The 19,653-nt window shown below is 36.6% G+C and overlaps 1 protein-coding gene across 2 annotated transcripts; it reads left to right on the top strand.

The window, feature by feature from the left end:
- Positions 1-503: 503 nt before the first annotated feature.
- Positions 504-19,443, top strand: TERB1 (telomere repeat binding bouquet formation protein 1). Of its 2 annotated transcripts, XM_057372669.1 has the most exons (20): positions 504-1,859; positions 2,777-2,887; positions 3,070-3,198; positions 3,666-3,797; positions 4,205-4,265; positions 4,363-4,478; positions 4,619-4,741; positions 5,264-5,416; positions 6,475-6,606; positions 7,992-8,117; positions 9,091-9,248; positions 9,978-10,333; positions 11,594-11,655; positions 12,646-12,738; positions 14,101-14,271; positions 14,759-14,839; positions 15,801-15,914; positions 16,305-16,417; positions 16,932-17,141; positions 17,681-19,443. In XM_057372669.1, exons 1-20 carry the CDS (start codon positions 1,826-1,828, stop codon positions 17,708-17,710), a joined length of 2,505 nt encoding a protein of 834 aa, XP_057228652.1. In that variant the 5' UTR covers positions 504-1,825; the 3' UTR covers positions 17,711-19,443. The 2 variants fall into 2 exon arrangements, with proteins under 2 accessions (XP_057228652.1, XP_057228653.1); XM_057372670.1 differs by lacking the exons at positions 16,305-16,417; positions 17,681-19,443 and having other exon boundaries at positions 16,932-16,999.
- The last annotated feature ends 210 nt before the right edge of the window (positions 19,444-19,653 follow it).

The following is a 19,653-nucleotide window of genomic DNA, read 5'->3' as shown; positions in this document are numbered from 1 at the left end:
GTGAGGGAGGAGTGGGAGGGAGCTGAACTAGGCCAGAACACCTCCCAGTCCTGTTCCACACCATGGCGTCCTCACGGCCTCAGCTGCTGCTGGGGGGTTTGCTTTCCACAGGACGCCAACAATCCGGACTTCTCCTGATTGTGGGGTTTGGTCCCTGGGTTTCAAAGGGTAAATATCACCGAGGCTGTCAGATCTGCTGACCRTACCAGCCATGTGCTTTAGTACTGGTGAAAACATACATTGACAGATCTACACTTCTTTAGGAGTGATTTTTGAGGTTTGAAGGGCTGTTACKGCGTTATTTTCCTTAACTGAAGAAGAGGTAATCTGTTTTATATGTAATATTTGCCAGATGTTTGTTGAAGCAAATCTAGTTGCTTGTCTTTCCACCTTTGCCCTGTGATGCCACAATAGAGGTGAGCTATTTGCATCTAATTAATGTAGGCTGGTTTATAAATACTATTTTTTGTACCCTGTGTAGGTTGGAAAAATAAAAGATACAGGTAAGGTCAAGAGCTATCCTTGTATACAGTTTTAAAACCATATTGTATAATTGTATAAACATGTATTAAATTAAACTCTTCAGAAATGCAATTTGCTCCAGAGTGAACTCATTTTTATAGCCTTCCTCTTGCTGGCATGGTTCTTGTTTTCTCTTAGGCTGGCAGGGTGATAGCAGTAGGGAAAAAAGGTGAGGAAGGCTTGCAAGCTTTCCCTGTTGTGGCAGGGTTGGATTTACTGGAAAATGAAATTATCRCTTCTGAAAGGCTAAAGGGAGATGAACTCTAAATTTTCCCCTCTCTAATGGAASTTGTAAAGGAATGGGGACAATCAATAACTAAACAGAAAGCAGGGCTGGCTGTCTTCATTAAGATGACACTGATACTGCTTAGAGCCTTCGCTCCACTTTGAGAAGGAAAACTAATCCATTATTAATCTGGATTCACCATTGATTTAAAGTTTCTACCTGGAGCTAAGTAACTATTTGAGAAATTACAATTAGTTACTGTGATGCTTACATAAACCCTTTGTGTTTGGAACTTGGGGCACGTTTGAGGGATCATCTTTTCTGCCTCCAAACCTGAATGTCACTCTGCTGCTCAACTCTCAGAGGCTGCCACAGTGGGTTTGTGAAGAATCAATGCTGTGGGGTTTTGTGGGTTACATGGTTCATGTAATGTGAAATGTCTTTGGTGAATTAAAATAAATTCTTAGTTTAAGGAATAATGTCTCAGTTTGAGCTCATTGTCTTTGGTTTGGTCAGTACCACTAGCACAACGCTGATGGTTTAGTGATTCACTGAGCAGTAGGAGGCTGAGTGTTTTGTAGTGTTCACCCCCTAAGTGACATTCCTTGGTCTTAGTGCCAGTTGCTGGCTGATGGCAATGTTGGCCTCACTATTGTGAGGAAAACTGGATCAGCTTCATTATGATCAGGGCCACAGAGCAGGGGATATTCTTTACTGACAGGGATGTTGACAGTGCCCCTCAATGGTAACATGGAATGCCTCAATTTCTGCAAAATGTCCACTTTCAAAGGATGATAGCCCAGTAGATACAAATGCAGTGTTATTATAAAATACTGCAATAAAATRTTTCCAAATATTTTGGAAATTTCCAAATATTTGGAAATTATTTGCCATGCAATAATACATTAAACTCTGTGTGTGTGAAAGATGATAGAGTAAAGGCATGATACTGGAAAGAGTGCATTTTAAGAGAAATTATGTGATTTATACTGCATGTGTTATAAATACTRCTAGTCTGAACAGAAACAAAATCACTTTTTCCTTGCTGTTACAGAACAAGACAGAGATAAAACAAAAATGAGCATTCAAAACATGCAGAAAAATCAGTGTGGTAAGATATAATTCGTCATGATTTGCATCAATTTTACAAAGRTTTAGTAGACTGTGATAGGCCTGTCATGGGGTGGTGAGGTGTTGGGAAAATGTTCTTTTTCCTGGTTGCCAAATTTTGGCATACTGTATTGGATACATAAAGGCTAAATCCAATGACAAACTTTAAAGTAGTGAAGCATACCACCACAAAGTCACTTCTGTTTTTTAATTTGCTAATGTTTATCCTCATTTCTATTGTATTTTAACTTATTTAAGAAACCCCAAACTTCACAAGAGTTTACAATATACAATACCTGCTGTGTACTATTACAAATAATTATCAAGTAAATCTTTCGATTATACTCCAAAGAATAAGAAACAGATTTTGCAAGTTTGTTTACCCACCTAGGGTTGTATGTAGGTGCCCAGAGAATATTTTGTGTTACCTCTCTAACCACCTGATTGAAGGTTCTACTGTTGTGGTGCTTGATTATRTCTCCTGTAACTCAGTACCGTGAAGCAGCCTTGTACTGTTGGACTCTTTCCTTACTACTCTGTAAATTTCAAACTGTATTTTCACTCTGAATACTTTAACTTTACACTTAATGCACCTAGCAGTTGTGAATTTAATAGTTAGCAGTTTATATCACACTTACTAACTTATTGGTAATTAAAGGCCAGAAATAAAGAGAGGCTGTTACTCTGACAGAAGAAATCACACTTAAATAACAAACTATGGACAGGAATATTTCTAGGTTAAGTATGTTTGTTGTTTATGGGTGAATAGAAGTGATGTAGCTCCACTTTGGCTCACTATTTCCCCTCCTTTTTAAATACATGTACATACTACATTTTGGACTGTTTTATTTTAATATTGAATAGATTAATATACAGAAAATATAACCATTTTAATGACAKTTTTGTGTTTCCTCTTAGATGTGAAAACAGATCTGAATTTACTGCTTGAATGCCTTAAATATCAGATGGACTGCCCTCTGTCTCAGAAAGAGGCTTTGATCACTATCTATTCCATTTGTCAACAAAACAGTAAGAAATGTTTTTCCTTAGAAACCGTGTAGTCATTTAAGTTCACCAGGTATGTTGGGAAGCTGGTGATCAATGCAAATATGTTGTGTAAAGAATATAAGGCTTGAGATGTTGTAAAAKTTTTGAAGGCTTTCATTTTGCAAGTAAACAAAAGCAAAAATTTTTGGTTTATTCTCTTGCAGGTGAAGCAAGCGAATACTTGCGAGAAATTGGTGGTTTGATGTTTATAAATGACCTTGCCAAGTCGAGTGTTCACTGCATAGTAAAGGAAGCAGCTTTATTTACATTGGGGATTATTATAGAGAGTAATGGTAAGCAGAAATAATATTTTTTATATTTCTGAGCTAGTTATAACCCCCTGTCCTTATTTGTGCTTGTGCTTTGTCTCCATTTTTTGTGGTCTCACAATATAAGACTACAAGATTGCCAGTTGGAGCAATATAGGGGACAATAAAGGGTGCCCCAGTTCCATTGTCCATACCTGGATTCGATTAATACCTTGTTGATTTGTGCACACAGCATCTCTTTAAGTTACCAGGCACCTGTACTTCCCTTCTTCCTAAGCAGCAAGAGTTAAACGTTCTATAGATTGTTCCAAAGCTTGCCAAGGTCCTGGTTGGTGTAGAACTCACTGTAGGGGGAAGCCTCAGTCACTTCACAGTCCCATTAGTCCTGTTTTGTCTCCACTCCCCACAGACTGGCCACAACTGACACTTAACAATTTGGGATTATTAATGGCTGGCTTTAGGACTTAATGGTTTTCACTTTCTGTTTTCAGTGTATTGTCAACAGACTTTGTGTACTTCTGCATTATTTGAAGACCTCATTTTATATTTAATGAAAAAGGATTCTGGTGTGAACTTGAAAAGAATGTCTGTTTATGTCATTTTAGTACTGGTTTCAAATAATAGTAAGTTGGCTTCTTTTCTGTGTTAAAACAACACTCTTTTTCTATTTGCCAATCTGTAATACAAAATTTGGAACATTTAATAAGTAAAGTTTTGTTAATTTATGAAGATGCATGCTTGCATGTAACTGAACCTGAATTGTTTAAGTAGGTCATAACTCACTGGGATTTCCTTAAAGAGCAGAATGTGGTTTAGTTCTAAAAATATAGTTTGCAAATGCAAACCTGTAGTTTCTGYGAGTGTATAGAAAAAACAGACATAGAAAGATGTTTTTACCAATATGTAGATGTGATTTTGTGTTTACTTTTGGGGAGGATATGGGCTTAAGAAATGTATGTATGTAAACTGATGTTAAGATTTTGTCTCCAATTGCATTTGTCTCAGAAGTCTTGTGTGTGTTCTCTTTTAGAAGATGGGCAAACCTATGTCAGAGATACAGGCTGCATCAGCCTGCTGCTGCAGTTATTCAGGTACACAAATAGTTGCAATTCAAACAGGCAAAGAATGGACTGATTAGGAGTTCTGTTTCCTTGACTATCTGGGATTTGTTTGYATTGTCCTTAACAGAACAACTCTCTCCACCTCTGAGGAGGATCTGTCAGATGAAAATACTGATCCCTGCTATCAGCTCTGGTCTTCAGTGTGCAGCACTCTCTGTGCCTGTGTGAACAACCCTCAGAATGGTATGTGTTGCTCTAAAAATCGTGAAGGAAGTTTAAATTTATTCTCCAAATTGACAATACTTTGATTCCATTTTTCCTGTTCAGCTGAAATTTCATTTCATTACTCTTTGATTTGGGATTCTTTGTTCTTATTTTTCCAGAAGATAATCAAAACATTTGCTGTTCAGTTTTTCCCTTTGCCAGAAAGTGGCTTGAGAATTGCATAAAGCCTGAGATAGTTCGTCCCATTTGTTCATTTCTGAGTCTCACAGTTGCAAATAACTGTAAGTGCAGCTCAAGCTTTACATGTTTTGCRATTTGTTATAAACATCTTAATTAGAGAGTTAAATGTTTCTTTCTTTCTTGTCAGTCTCTAGAAACTCATTTGCTATTCTTCCAACTTTTACAGCTGTGTTCCACCATCTTTACTTAGACTACACTGTGCTTAAATCCTCMGTTAGCCACAAACTGGTTATATTTCATATGGTCATTAAAAACTATTTGCGAGCTRTTTTGATTAAAAGTGTTTTCTAAATAAAAGTCATTATTGCATGACTGAAAACAATGACTTAGGTAGAACTTGGGCAGAATGTTTGACATTTGTATATTAGGTTCATTGTTTCCAGGACCTATTTTATGTGCAGTTATGACATTTCTTGAGATTAATATGTGTCCAGCTTCTGTTGTCTAAGGAATTTAATAACTAATACATGCACAGAAAAGCTGTGATGAACTTACTCGGTGAAATACTAAAATAATTTGCGAACTTTATTGCTTAGAACACATTTTCTCTTTTTTTCACTAAGCATATGTGCAGAAATATTTTGTTTCTATTGGAGGATTGGATACATTAGCCAAAGTTCTCCTTGAGCTTATGCATGATTCCTGTTCGAGTCACAGCAGCGCAAAACTTGCAGTGGTAGTAACAAAGACTCTGGATGCCTGCATTGCTAATTACTGTGAGTGAAAAGATATTTTTTATCTATAGTAATGTTAAAATGCAATTTTCAAAGTCTCATGTTGGTGGAAAAGTTATATAAATGGATGCTAAAAGGCAATTAAGTTATATGCATCCCAGTGGATATTGCAGAGTTTTTTAAAATTCAGAGGTGTAAATGGGGAGTGATTCAGATCATCTGAGGTGGATTACTTTCCCATCGTTGCTAAAACAAACAGTGAATTTTAAACCCTACTGAAAATTAAAAATAAGATGCTACAGCTTGTCCTGGGTAAGTAAAGCTGAGCACTGGATCTGGCAGGCAATTTGGGTCCTGGATTTGGGCCTATGCCTAAATAATACATTTTGTAGCTTTAGGAAGCTTTAGTATCTCAGAGGTGGAGCTGAATAAATGTGGTATTTCTGCACAACACACCTCTGCTCTGATTTGCTGCTGGGTAGTGCTCCCCTAATGAGGTCTCCTGTAATCCATCAGAAGGTCTGGAGAAATCTGTGATCCTGATGAACCTGTGCTGTGGCCATGGTTGTTATATCTGATGCTTCTGCCATAAGGGCTTCAAATGGGAGTTCACAAAAGTTTGAAAGCATCAACCTGCACTGGTTTTGAGTGTAGTTTCAAGCAGGTTGGTGCATGACGGGATGAGGTCTCAGCATGGATGGACTAGCAGTGGTGTTCCCAGGTTCAGGAAGGGCTTGCCCTCTGCACTTTTTGTGGCAGATACTCTGTGTCAAGTCTTATTCAACTCAGTCTTGCTCTATACCGATGTTGAGAAACTCAGCAGGAATGTCCAAAGCTTGTGGAGTGCAAAGTCCTTGTTTATCAGATCTTCTGCCTCATCTCCATGGAGCACAGTGTRGGAGGAAGGGCAGGGCTGCATTTGGGAGCAGCACAGGGGGTATGTGGCTGTTTGAAGTGTTAAAGGCTCTCTGAGCAGAGCAGGGCTGTGCAGGCCCAAGGCTTTGAGGAGTCTGTAGAGTTCCCTGAAAGAGCAGCATTTTATAACTGGATGATGCCCATACACTTATTATCTGGTTTATTTTTGTGTCTTTAACGAACAGCTGCCATGGGTGTTGTTTTGGCAAAGTATCACACYGTGTCAGAGCTGCTGAAGCTGCTGTCCAATGAGACACTGAACACAGGAGAAAAAGTCAGTATTATTCTAACACTTGGACACTGCACTGAAGTTTGTGGTAAGATGTACTTTTTCTTTTTTCTTTCTGTAAGCTTCTTCTAAGTTCTCATACACTAAYTCCTCCAGTGGTGTCACTTCATCAAGACTGGAACATGAGGGAGAGTTCTACTATATAATATTATGTTAATACTCAGAAAAAAAAAAGTCTTCTATTATGTTCCATCTTGAAAATTTATATCTTGTTAGCAGGTAGTCCTTTGAAAAAGTAACTGTTATGGAAGAATCCAGAGCTGGGCTTAGGGATCACAGGGTAAAATTAATCCAGACCTGAAAACTGCTGCAATCCAGACATAACATTTGAGTTGTCTTGAGCTTTTTTTTAATGGTGTTGGCTACATACAACTTCTGCCACTGCTTACAAGGCTAGGAATATTTGTAAAAGCCATGTAATACATTGGTTTTGAAGTAATATAAGCAGTAGGTAGCTCTGAAATGTTTTTGTGGTGTTCCTCAGGGCTTCCCTATGCATATCTGGTAAAAATATAACACTTCAGTTGGTGTTTTATGGTTGCACAAGCAAATAGACATAGAGGTTCATTTGTACTACTGTTTTTTTCTCATGTATGTTCAGATAATTGAGAAAAGGGGTTTATGTTCAGAAATTCTCATTATTATCCTCTGAATGCCAATAACATGTTCAATAATTAGCTCARTAGGTCATAAATCTATTTTTAAAGACTTTTTTCATGAAGAATTAATTGAAACAAGTCTTAGTGGAAAATGTGTTTTGAATAGAAATACAATTAAACCAACAAAAAAAGTTTTTTTTTAAAATGTCAGCACTGTTTGACATTTAAATTTCTGACGTTTAAAGGTTGACATTTAAATTTTTAAGAGGAAAAAAGAACTATTTTTAGCAAGTTATCAGTTTTATGAATAAATATGCAAATGAGATCACAATAAAAAATTAGCTAATTACTTAGTAAATAAGGARGAAAAGATTGGCTAGACAAGGATTAAATTACTAATTTTATTAYAGTTTTGCTAATTTTAAACTTAGGATTTTGATATTTCTGCATCTCAGGGCTTACAGAAATATACAGTATCTACTTCAAGAGTATTTAATRGAAGAAAAGAAATACAGAAGTCTTTATTTGAATATTTTAGGCTACAATTAAATGACTTTGGAACTCGATCATATAATTTGTCTCAGTCACCCTTCAGTTTCCTCACAGAAATCTGAGTTCTGGTCAAATCATCCTGTGTGATGTAGAGCTCTCCTGCTGGGTTTTGGGTCATTGCAGCAGGCTCAGGTCTGTAATGAAAATTGTTTTTCTACAGAAACTTAGAGAAAGTTGCTAGTGTTAGTTCCTAAAATTGCTGTAAGGTCAAGGTGTCTGAGGCTCAAACCTAGCTATTTTCCTTCACCACGTCCTGTTCTAGAAGAAAACCAGTGTGAATTGGTTCAGAACAATGGTCTGCCACTTATGATCCAGGCACTGACAGAATCTCAGGATGAGGAACTCATCAAAGCTGCTACTTTTGTGCTGCAGAACTGCAAACAAATGAGTAAGCTTGCTGTTAATGCTTTTAAAATGGCACTGATTATTTCCATCTCTGTACTCTGCTGATTTCCTTTGTGGTTTTAACTGTGGCAGCTTTGTAATTCTGTGTACTCCAAGAAATGTTTGTTTTCGGCAGAGAAAGTTGTCTATTTGCCATCAAGGACTGATTTTGGCAGAAAAAAAGTAAAAATTCCAACAATATTCCAATAATGCATCTGTGAAACCTGTCCATGTAAGGCCAGTTCTTAAAAGATTCCCCATCTAAAAATCTGTGGAAAATGCTAACATTGTCATTTAATACCCAATGGATACTCTCCTCCTGGGGATGTACCTCTACAGAGAGAGAAGAAACCGGTAGATAATCAAATCTGAAATCACTGTGGATACCTTAGTTTCTAATATTAAGAAATCTTGATTTTTTTTTTCTGAAGTAGGGTGTATTTTTGGGTCCTCTATTTTAGTTTTCTATTAATTATCTCTACAATACCACCAAGGAAACAGAGAGACCTTGTCTTCTAATTCTACAGCATGGAGGGTGTACAACTGCTAATTAGGAAAAAACAAACCTGTATCTACATTTTTATGGTTAAAGTGTAACTGAGAGGTTTATTTAAGATTGAGGGTGTGTGGGGACTTTTAGACTCCATAATATGGAACTGTTTTGTAAAAAGCAAATAGTCATAGTGGTAAAGAACCCCTAAAGTTAGGATTAAGTCAATGGAAAAGTAATTTTTTTTCTCAGCATCACTGTGCAAACAGTATATAGTAACCACAACTGCAAGCTCACCTCTTGTGACTGCAGCTTATATTTCAAGTGTGTTAATATTAATGTATAATACTTCATTAAAATTATTATTTGAAGATTATATTTTGCATTAATTTATTTGGGCTGTTCCTCATCATAATAAAATATAAKAAGTTCTTTTAAAATATTAATTGATAATGTTCTAAATATTAATATTCTATATTTTATAAAGCTGAACAGTTGTCTCTGAAATTATATGGTAACTCATTAAATGTGAACAACACAGAAGAACTGGACGTGCAAGTCAGAAAAGGATGTCTCCAAGACTACTGGAAGAAAGCAAAAGAGATTTTACACAGAATAAACTCGATTGAAAAAGAGCATGATGAGGTTGGCCTATTTACCAAAACAGGATAAAGCTAATCACATCTTTCCAGCATTTAGGGAGAAAGAAAAAGAAAACTCCTAAGATAATTTCWATGTGAGCAAAAATAACAGGAAAAACATTGGATGTTTGTGAAACTACAACCTTCAACTTTTGTCATTATTGTAGAAAAGACCAAGTTACATCTGTGCAGAGAATGAAGGCAWCTGTATTTTATGAAGTATTCTAGTTTATTATGAAATCAGATTTTCTATAAGATASAGGAGAAGTTGAATTTATTTTTAATTGCTGGACATTCAATCCTGTAATTTTAATATTTGCATGGATGAAATGCTCAGGGTTGTAGAGCTGTGGTGGGATAGATGATAAAGGAGAATGTGAACATAAGCTGAGATAAAGTTGTTTCAAATTTTCCTTGTGCTYTAAAGTTGCAAAGTATCTGTGAGTTTGGGACAGCAAATTTATGAGTTATTTAAGTGGCTGTTAAGTTCCAACAGTGCCTTGCATTAGTAGCAAATTCATTGYTTCAGCCTGAAATTAGCACTTAATAAACACCCCTTCTGCACCTTCAGTAGCATTCTTGTTGGCTCTCAGCTCAGTCAAGGCTTTTTCTGAAGCTTCTCTGGAATTTGCTTTACCCTCAGATTTAGATTAGTCTATCTAGTCAATCCTGTTACTAGATTTAACATTTTTATAGAGCTCATATAGTTACTAACCAGTATTTTTCAATACAGGAAAGATTGCAAGGAGAAATACTTGTAGATGAATCTTCAGTAGCCAACTCTGGAGCATTAAAATCCTGTGAAGTAAATCCTGCTGATCCAAAAATGTACATAGAAAGAGCACATGGACAARTATATTGCCCACAGTTGGCCTCAAAGTTGAATGATCAGGTTCTTGCTCCATCTGTAAGTTCTGCTCCACGAAGAAATGAAACAGTGAGCACTGTGGATGCAGCTTCTGCCAGACAAACTGAACAGAGGAAGATTCCATGTTCAGTTCATGAGCTGCAAACAGACAGTGGATCTCGAAGTCACAGTATAAATGGAAAAACTGCTTGTGTAAAAAATCCATCTGGTCTTCAAGCAGGGTAAGAATCTTATACCTCAGCAGAAATAYTGTTTTCCTTTAGCAATTTTCAAGCTGAATATCAGCCTTTTAAGTTATCTAATTCTATCTTTTTCTTCTAGAGRAAAGATATAGCCTTTAGGTAGCCCACTAGAGAATATTCTGTGGATGTGTTTTTGAGATCACAGATCAAAGTTTATAGRTGTTGTAGTAACAAAAGCTCCTGATCTCTTTCTCTGGGTGGTGGTGTTGTACAAAGAGCCTCTTCTAGGACCTGTCTGAGTGCCTTCAGCACAGTGGTGAAAACCATCCATGGCTTTTGCCCCAAAGTTCTCACTGATGTAACAGATCAAGATTTGGCCTGTTGGTTTGGACCAAACCACCATGATTTCTGTAATGTGCAGTTACAAGRAAAACAACTGCTCTACTGCAAGGTAGAGAACTGCTCAGAAAAATTTTGTAGTGTTTGCTAAATAGGGAAAGAAGTTTCTGCACCTCTGCTTTTCTCCCCTTATATTCCATTGCTTCCCTGCATGGGAAGAAAAAGGAACAGCCCTGTTTAGTCATTCGTTGAGCCTGGATATTTTCTAGAGTACATTCAGGTAAAGTTTGCTTTGCTACTGGTTAGCATAATTTCACAGTTTCTTGATTTGTTGTTCTGGGCTCTGAAGCACAAAACTATTAAGACATCATAAAAAAAACCCACCCTCTTTATATATATTTTTATATATTTGTGTGAACACAGGAGTTACTGAAAGGTAACYGTGGATCAGTCTCCTTGCTCCTGCAGCTTTCAGAGGGAGTCAGTGACACAAAAATGCTCAATCAGGGTATCATAACAGTGTGTTGGTTGCACAGAAGTTAATCAGTGTAAGAAAAGAAGAAAAGTAATTATCTTTTAGAGCTTTTGCTACAAATAGTGAGGGCTACAGCATTTTGAAAGCTTTGTGAAAGCTTTATGTGCACTAAATAATCTTTCTGTAAATTAGAATTCAAATTACTCKGGAAACCAGCACCCCTTGAATGGTCTGCATTCCCTGCTGAACAGACTGAAAGGAATGCCARTCAGATCTCTGGTAACAGGTTTTAACATGCAGTGATTACTTGCTGGGTGCCATAAGTCCAGTAACTTGGGTTAATTAGAATAATTTTCTCAGAGTTTTATCTTTTATATATTTAATATGTATTTTTGTTGTGCCCTTGGAATGTGTGTATTCATTTACAGGYAAATGTAACTTGTGACATTTTAGTTTTTAATTTGTTCACATTTTGACCTTCTCAGTGAACAGGTATTTAAACAACCAGCAGAGACTGTTAGAAATATGAGGCAGTCATGCACATCAGGTACAAATATCTATACATACTCCTTTCTTAGCTGATTTTGTTCTTAATGAGATTTTAATTGGTTTTGTGTACTTTTATCACTACTTTTTATCACTTGTTATGTATCATTAAATGACAGAGAGTGCATTATGTGTAATTCCCTTTAACTAGTTTGAATAGTGTTGGAATTTTATATTGTGCACAATTTTTCCAGAACATTCATTCTGCTTTTCTTCTAACACATATTTTAGTGTTCTTTTTATTAAATTGATTTTAACTRTTCAAATGAATGTAGAGATTAAGCTTAGTCTTTAATCTGTACTGACCAGTGAAAGCAGCAAAAKGAAAATGCAGGTCTGGCCCTGTGCCTGTAAGGCTGAGGATAGAACCTGCCTGTGAGWCTGACATTTGTCTGATGCTGCTCCTCCAGGTTGAACATGTGTTTAATAGAAACGTTTTTTAGATTTACATTTATCTAAGTCTGATACATTTATTTCAAAACCGGGATCTGTTCAATAAAATTTTTGTTCATTGTTTAGTTTCCTGTTGCTTTATAAAATTAACAAGTATTCATTAGATTAGAATTTGCCAGAATGTGAGCTTTAAAGGTGACAAGCTGATCTCTAGGTTAACCCTATTGATACTGAGAGTATGTATTATTCCAGGACTTCATATTTTTCAGCATCTGGTTCCAAACAGAAATAAAGTTTTTAGGGATTAGATAAGCAATAGGGTTTACGGGGCTAATTTGCTGGATTCAAACTGAAGTAATTTTCTTTGGCAGAGTGATGAAAAAACACTGAATTGAATATGGTTTTTCTGGAATTACAAAAATGTAAATGTGATGCATTTAACTTGAGGAATTTAATTTAAATTTTCTGCTGTTATGTTAATAAAAGTTTAATAATCTGCAAATAGAAAATGCAGCTGAATGTAAATAAGCTGATGCATGATTACCATGGCAAAAGAGAGGTTACATTTTCTTAGTGACTTTTTGCCTCCCCCATTTAGATCGACATACATTCTGCTCAGAGAAAAYGGAAAAAGCCAGAAGTACTTCAGCTACATCTTCATCCCAGAAAATGGCAGATTTAAGGTGTTTAGGTAAATATCATCTTAGGYCTTTATTTCCAGACTACAGAAGAAGCCTTAAAGAGTCAGCAATGCAGTAAGGGGATTGACTTTACAGAAATTGTAACACATCTGTTCTATTACCTATTACGTAATGATAAAACCTGACCTGCTTCCTTTCCTTTCTTTTTTCTACCTCAAAAATAAATTATAAATATTGAAATWAAGCTGACATAGTGCAGTTTTGGTCCATGTAATAATGTGGGTTTGCTAACAAACAGAACATAAAGTAGCTTTAAAGATGACYCAATAATTAGAATACTTGAGCTGTGTTTTCCTCCTCTCTCTGATTGTAAAGGTGGAGGATATAGCCCTGCCATTTTCCTCATTTATTCTCCTGCTAAGCCTCCTAACTGTTCTGTAGCCCTTCTGTTCCCTGCCTCCCTGCTATTAAATACAGGCAGGCAGTTTTATGGTAATCCATGACTGCAGCCCTCAGTTACCCCAGGTTCTACTTCCTCAACATGCTCCATCAGTAGGTCATAGGAATGCTGCTGGTACTCAGGGTTTGTGCATGAATTTTTTAATCAAGCCAATATTTATTAAAAAAAAATCCAACAAAACAACAATGAAAACTCACAAAACCCCAAGCAAACACCAAAGCAGCCCACAAATCCACCTCTGAAAATTATTTTTATCCAAATTGTCAAACTAAATTCAACCTGAGCTTTAGCACTGCTTTATCTTATGGTAGAATGTTTCAGATATGAACTTGTGCCCTTCTATGATTCCTCATGCAAGTTCTCCTTCAGCTGATGTAACTKAATTGTGAGAGCATCCAAGAATAACTAAACCAGAAATTACCCTAGGAGGGTGCTCAAAAATAAACAGGAAGCCTTCCTGGGAGGGAATTCATGTCTAAGCTAGACTAAGCATTGATCCAGGTTAATACAGGTACTGTTACAACACAAAGTTTATATATATATATATGGTACATAGTATACAGTGTGTATTTTTATACATATATATATATATATATATATATATATATATATATATATATATATAGGCTCTTGGATAACTGTGTAAATGGAACTGAGGCACCTGTCTTCCTGTCCCATTAATATTTTGACTTCTGTAAGGAATCTCTAAGGATCCATGCTATGTTCAGTACTTCTGGAGTTCAATTGTTATATTACTTGATGCCATAAAACATTGAAAACATTTTTTTAAAGAGAGCAAATACAAAGTATTTTCAAGAAGGCACATAAGAATGATATGAATATGAAGACCTGAAGTCAAATTGATCCGAGTGAGCAAAATAAAACACTGAACTTTGTGGTGGCTTCTTTAGTAGCTCTGATTGCTATTTCTACAGTATCCTGTTTTTCCCAGGTTGTACAGCAGAAGGACTGTCCTGCAACAGTAAAACCTTCACTGATATGTTACGGAGTTGCCTGTACCGGTGTGACCATCACAGAGTCATCCTGGAAGCTGAGGAAAGATATCGAAGGGAGCTCTACAAAATGGCTGCTGGTATCAGCAGCAGATCTGCAGCTCACCAGAGTAATTAAGGAGTTTTCTTTTCAGTACTTAGAACCATCATTTTAAATTGCTTATAAAAGTTTGAACTTCTTTGGATCTGATTCTGATTGTCCTGCATCTTTAAACTCACTCATGGAATTTGATTTACAAGGATTTGTAGTGAGTGAGATCAGAACGGGCCACCTTTGTTTTGAGGATTTTGTGTATTTCTTGCCATGGTGACAGATGCTCATTATAGGCTTTGATGAGACTCTCCTGTGTTCCAGAAGTAGTGAAGTCCTAAGAGAAAGGAATGTGTTAATTTGAAATAAGTGTGAATAGATGTATGACATCATAACAAGGTAATTTCATTCTAATATTACCCACTTACAGGTCTAAGATAAATAAAATTCTTAATGRGTTAAATAGAAGCACATCTTATATTTTTCTGGTTTAAAGGAAGAATTTTGAAAATTAAACAGTTATTACTTACAGGCATTTGTACTGGTGTTCATCTTATATTTTCCAGAAGTACTGCCGGCCCCAGTGAAGAAAGACAGGCTGCATAAAGAAGGATCAGCTTGTGGGAGCAAAAAGGATAGTTTCCAAAGTAAGGCCTTGGTTTGGAAATGAATGCAAAAAGCTGTTGCTTTCTATTACTTCATTTGCAGAACTTTACCATGGGAGGCTGTGGACAGAAATTATGTTGGGATTTTTTCCTTCCTTTCTTTTCCCTGCTAGGTTCTGAGAATAATCTGTATAATACAYATTATTTCACTACAAATATCTGGCTCTTGCTGTGTTGATTCTGTTTTGAATCCTGTCAGAGTTATTATTATGTCAGAGTTATTTCCATGGCATTTGCTATATTTCAGTTTTGTGGCATTGATTTCTCAAATGGAGAGGTCTAGTCAGGCTCAGAGTAGAGTTCAGCTTTCTGTTCCTGGGTTCAGCACCACTCCATTACACAGTTCCAGCCATGTTATTCCATTAAATCCRTTCCTGTTCCTGCTTGGAGCTCTGCTAAGGACCTGAGGTTTGTGYTAAACAGCTACAAGGGGAGTCCTTTGAAATGCATTCTCTTTTRAAAAGAGACTTGAAATTTGAATTTTGAAATTCCCACCAGGAATTTATTTTTAGTACTTTTATTTTCAAAAGCCTTATTTATATGGTTATTTTATTTAGTTAATGCCCAGTAAAAGCTAGTAGGTTGATTTTAAAATTGGTTTATATTTTCCCCTTCTGATTCAGAAATTAATTCATTTGTCTTGTGATAGCCACAAAGATATTTTTAAATTAAACAACCCACYAAACAAAGCAATTCATGTATTTCATCTTGAAAACCAATTACAGCAATATCTTACCTTTAGCAAGTAAATATCTTCTGTAAGCTGAAGCAAACTGAATTTCCAGTCTTTCTTCCAAGACTAGATTAGTGGTRTAGCTCAAAAGCTTCTCTCTTAAATTTTAATTCCTGAAACATAGCCTGTGTTTTGCGATTTGGTTTTGGGTTGTTTTTTTTTTCCCTAAGAAGGATGTGTAATTTTTAATTGTTTGTGGTTTCTTTTAAGGTATTCTTTTGACTCCAGGTAGAAAAGACAAACACCATACTTCAGAGAGAGATGAACATCRTAGAAATGCTAGGTGGACAAGCAACTATAACTTGACACCTGCATATGGAAAGTGTGAGTCTTACCAGAAAATCAATTTTCTAATATGTGCAGCTGAAAGATCAGTGTTTGCATTTAGGTCAGGGCATTGAGAGAAGCACCTGCCCTTGCTGTTGGAGATAAATGGCTGTGAATTTCAATAAACTCTTTTCCCTTCAGTCACAGAAATTCACTCAAACATCAGTGATACTATTAATTGCTATTTCCTTCCAATGCATGAGTAGTCCTTATGTGTAAATATCAATTATGAGAAAAAGATCTAAGAAGAATGAGGTATTACTAATAAAATAACATTTACATACTCAGATTCATTAGAATAAAATCTTTACAGCTCTATATTCGGTTTTCAGTAGATTTTAGTTAGTTTAAAGTGACTAAGTGGCCTTCTTATTCACAATTWCCTAGCTTTACAAAAAACCCAAGATGCTAACCTGAAGAGACAGAGAGTCAAAGAGATGTGCAGCCTGAAATGTCAGCACTTAGAAGAAAATAGCACACATTCACTTGACAAAGATGAGGTTAGTTAAGCAAAGCCTAATCAAACACTCCATATTTATAAATGTCCGAATAAAAGCACTATGAATTGCCTAACTTCTTTTTTAATCACCAGTAATTAAATTAACCTAGTTTAAAAAAATATTTCTGTATTGACTCAACTCCAGTCRTACGGATTTATCCCTGAATTGAGTTCAGCATTTTTCAGCTGACATCTTTTCAAAATGATGCATCTGAGGTATGATTTTTTCTGTGCTGATGAAAATTTGCAGAGTATAGAACTAACAGAAACCTAAAGGGACAAACCTACAAAAAGTGTAAACTATGTAAGCACAACAGAAACAAAGATCACAGAAAATACTGTATTTCAATAAGTGGTGATGGTGGAGAAACCCTGAAGAGCCATTGTTACCTCAACAGTGTGACCATTTCTGAACATGTACCAAATGTTGTGTTGCCACTAATAAGCTACTTCCACATGTGAAATAGTACGTACATTTCCATAATACTTAATGACACCAAAATAATTATTTATAGGGCAGTGATGTATATTCCCTGGCTGTGAGCATGACTCCCTTGACAAAGAGAAGAACCCGAAAAGATTTCACAACTGAAGAAATCAACTGCCTTTTGAAAGGAGTCAAAGAAATGGGCAACCACTGGAATTTGATTTTGTGGTCTTACCCTTTCCAGAAAGGACGGACAAGTGTTGATCTTTCCAAGAAGTACTACAGATTACAGATGCAGGTACTCATAATTTCATTTTCTACTAATTGGAAATGATGTGAACTCAGTTTTCATTGTTAGCTCCTGAACTGAGCTGCAGAAATAAAGACAGGCTTTCAAAATGCACAGCCCATGGCATCGTGCCTTGTGTCAGTGCCATGAGAATGGTCTCCCATGTAATTCCATCAGGACTGGTGCTTGGAGAGAAAGATCTAAACCAGGGAAATATCAGAGAACCTTTGTACCTGCCAGGTGCYACCTGACAGGGTACAAAGAGAGTAAGAGTGTCTGTCAATGACTGAATTAATCCCTGTGTTTATCAGGAAGTTGGGCTCTTCTCTGTTCAGCCTCTTTTGTGGTGCAGGTCTGTGACAGCCTCTCCAGCTGTTTCCCAGTAGTTAATCCATGCACCCCTCACACAAGAAACATGGCTCTGTGCTTTGGAGACCTTGGGAGCATTTAAATGACAAGCCCTTGTCTACTGAAAGCTGGTCTATAATTGTGCAGTGTTTGGGGGCAACATTTATCTTGATATTGTCTCTTTTATCTCCATTTTATAGATGAAAAAAAACCACAAAGGACATCAATAACATCATCTAAGAGTGCTTTGGATTTCAYTGCAGAATGTTCAGGAATAGACTTTGTAACAGTGAGGTATTGCCAGAACAACATGAGCCCTTAGAGAATTTAGGTTGGCTTGTACTCCTGTTYTTCAGTGACAACTGACAGAATTGTTATGCTTTGTACACTTAATTTACCATAATTTGACAATTTCTTTAAGTGATGTTATCATAGGCAACAAAATCTCTATCAGTAAAAATTACATTCGCTTGGAACCTAATTTAACCTTGAATATTTGATCTATGCAACTTTTGATTTAACTTTTTGTAGGTTGCTTTATGCCCTTTGTAAGAAAAGGTTACATTGCTAAAATGAACATTTTATGTCTGAAACTGGTGTTAATATTTTTGTGTCTGAATCTGTATCCTCTTAATAATTGAAATGTTTAAAGYAAGTAAAATATTTTGTCATGCATTAAATATGCTGCATGTGCAGAAAAATGTATCTGTGACAGAAAACAGTGAATGTGTGGTTAAACTGCTGGTAGGAGGCAAATCTTTTATGGTTACAGAAATGCTGTACTCACTGTTGTACTAAATAGGTATTGAAAAAAACTTGGCTTCTATTTACAATTGGACAATTTTTTAGTGTATTTTTCAAGTAAGTGAGCAGAAATTAGATTTTCTGATAATTATACTTTTTTTTGTGGGAAGCTTTAGTGAAARCCTTGGTAACTTGATTTTTCAGTGACAGCCTTAGAAGTTCAGTTGAATTTTTTACTTGTTCTGATAAAGGAATAATGAATCAATAATTTATTATGGAAAAAGTTTAGTTATTGTATTCATACTAGGTTTTCACTATGATGTAGTATAAATGCTTAAAAACAAACAAGATAACCAAAATCTGATAGACTTGCAATAAAGRTGATGCCAATAATATGACAAATACATCTTCTAGTGTTTTCAGCTATTGTTTTATTATTAAAATATTCAAGCATCTGTAAAAGGTGTCTCTGAGTGGAGCTGTTACTAGCAGCAGGGTTGAGTATCAGTGGAACTATTGGCTGAGAGTGCGGTGGGGTGTCCATAGTGGGGACATTGGAGTCCCTTACAYACTCCAGGTATTTTTCCAAGGACTCCAAGCTGGTCTGGATCAGCTAAATTTATTGATTTTATGGGTGTTAGTATCCATATTATCCTGGCCTGAAATATGTCTCAAGTGGCTAAARTATGTCAGGTGTAAACCTTTACCTGCAATACTGACGATTTCCCTTATCTTAGGTATAATTGAGGTTGGAAAGGCCATGTGGAGCCCATAATCTCCTTTCCTCTTTGAAGCAGGGCTGGGTTTAAAGTTAGTCAAGTTGCTCAGTGCCTTGTCAAGTTCTGAGACTCTTCAAGAAAGTCCTGCAGCCTCTTTGGGCAGCCTCTGCTGCTGCTTCACCTCCTCTTGGAAGGCAGTGGAATGAAATCACTGGAACRTTCTGCTGGGATTCAAAAGAAATCAGGGACCAGGAGCAAGCAGAAACCCGAGGTGTGAATGTGTGCAAGTTCGTCTTTTGTTCTCCTTTGGACAGACCGTACAGTCTTGATCAGCCTAATTTTCTTGTACAARTGCTTTGAAATCCACACGTAAGGGGCATCACAAAAATTAAATTGTATGAGAACAGTTGATACCACTTCTAGGCTGGTTGGGCCACCCAGGGCAGTATTCAGCACTTTGGAAAGCTGAAATCACTGAAAAACCACCCAGGAAGGTCTGTTTGCAAAAACCCTGACGTGCTTTCGTGGTTTTGTTGGACAAACAGAGGGTGTCAGGAGTGTGAGGACTGGGCTTGATTAGCCGGCAAAAACTGACACCGTGTGTTCTGCCAGATCCGGCATTCACGCCGGCACTGCACCGGGCAGGGGCATGGCAGGGCAGGGACCGGGGCTACAGGGGAAGAATCGGGGCAGGGACGGTGATAGAGAAG

The sequence above is a fragment of the Malurus melanocephalus genome, unplaced genomic scaffold (genome assembly GCF_030028575.1).
Source record: "Malurus melanocephalus ecotype Western Australia unplaced genomic scaffold, MMel_1.1 scaffold_176, whole genome shotgun sequence".
In the NCBI taxonomy this organism is placed as follows: Eukaryota; Metazoa; Chordata; class Aves; order Passeriformes; family Maluridae; genus Malurus; species Malurus melanocephalus.
This window is presented reverse-complemented; position numbering and strand designations above follow the sequence as displayed.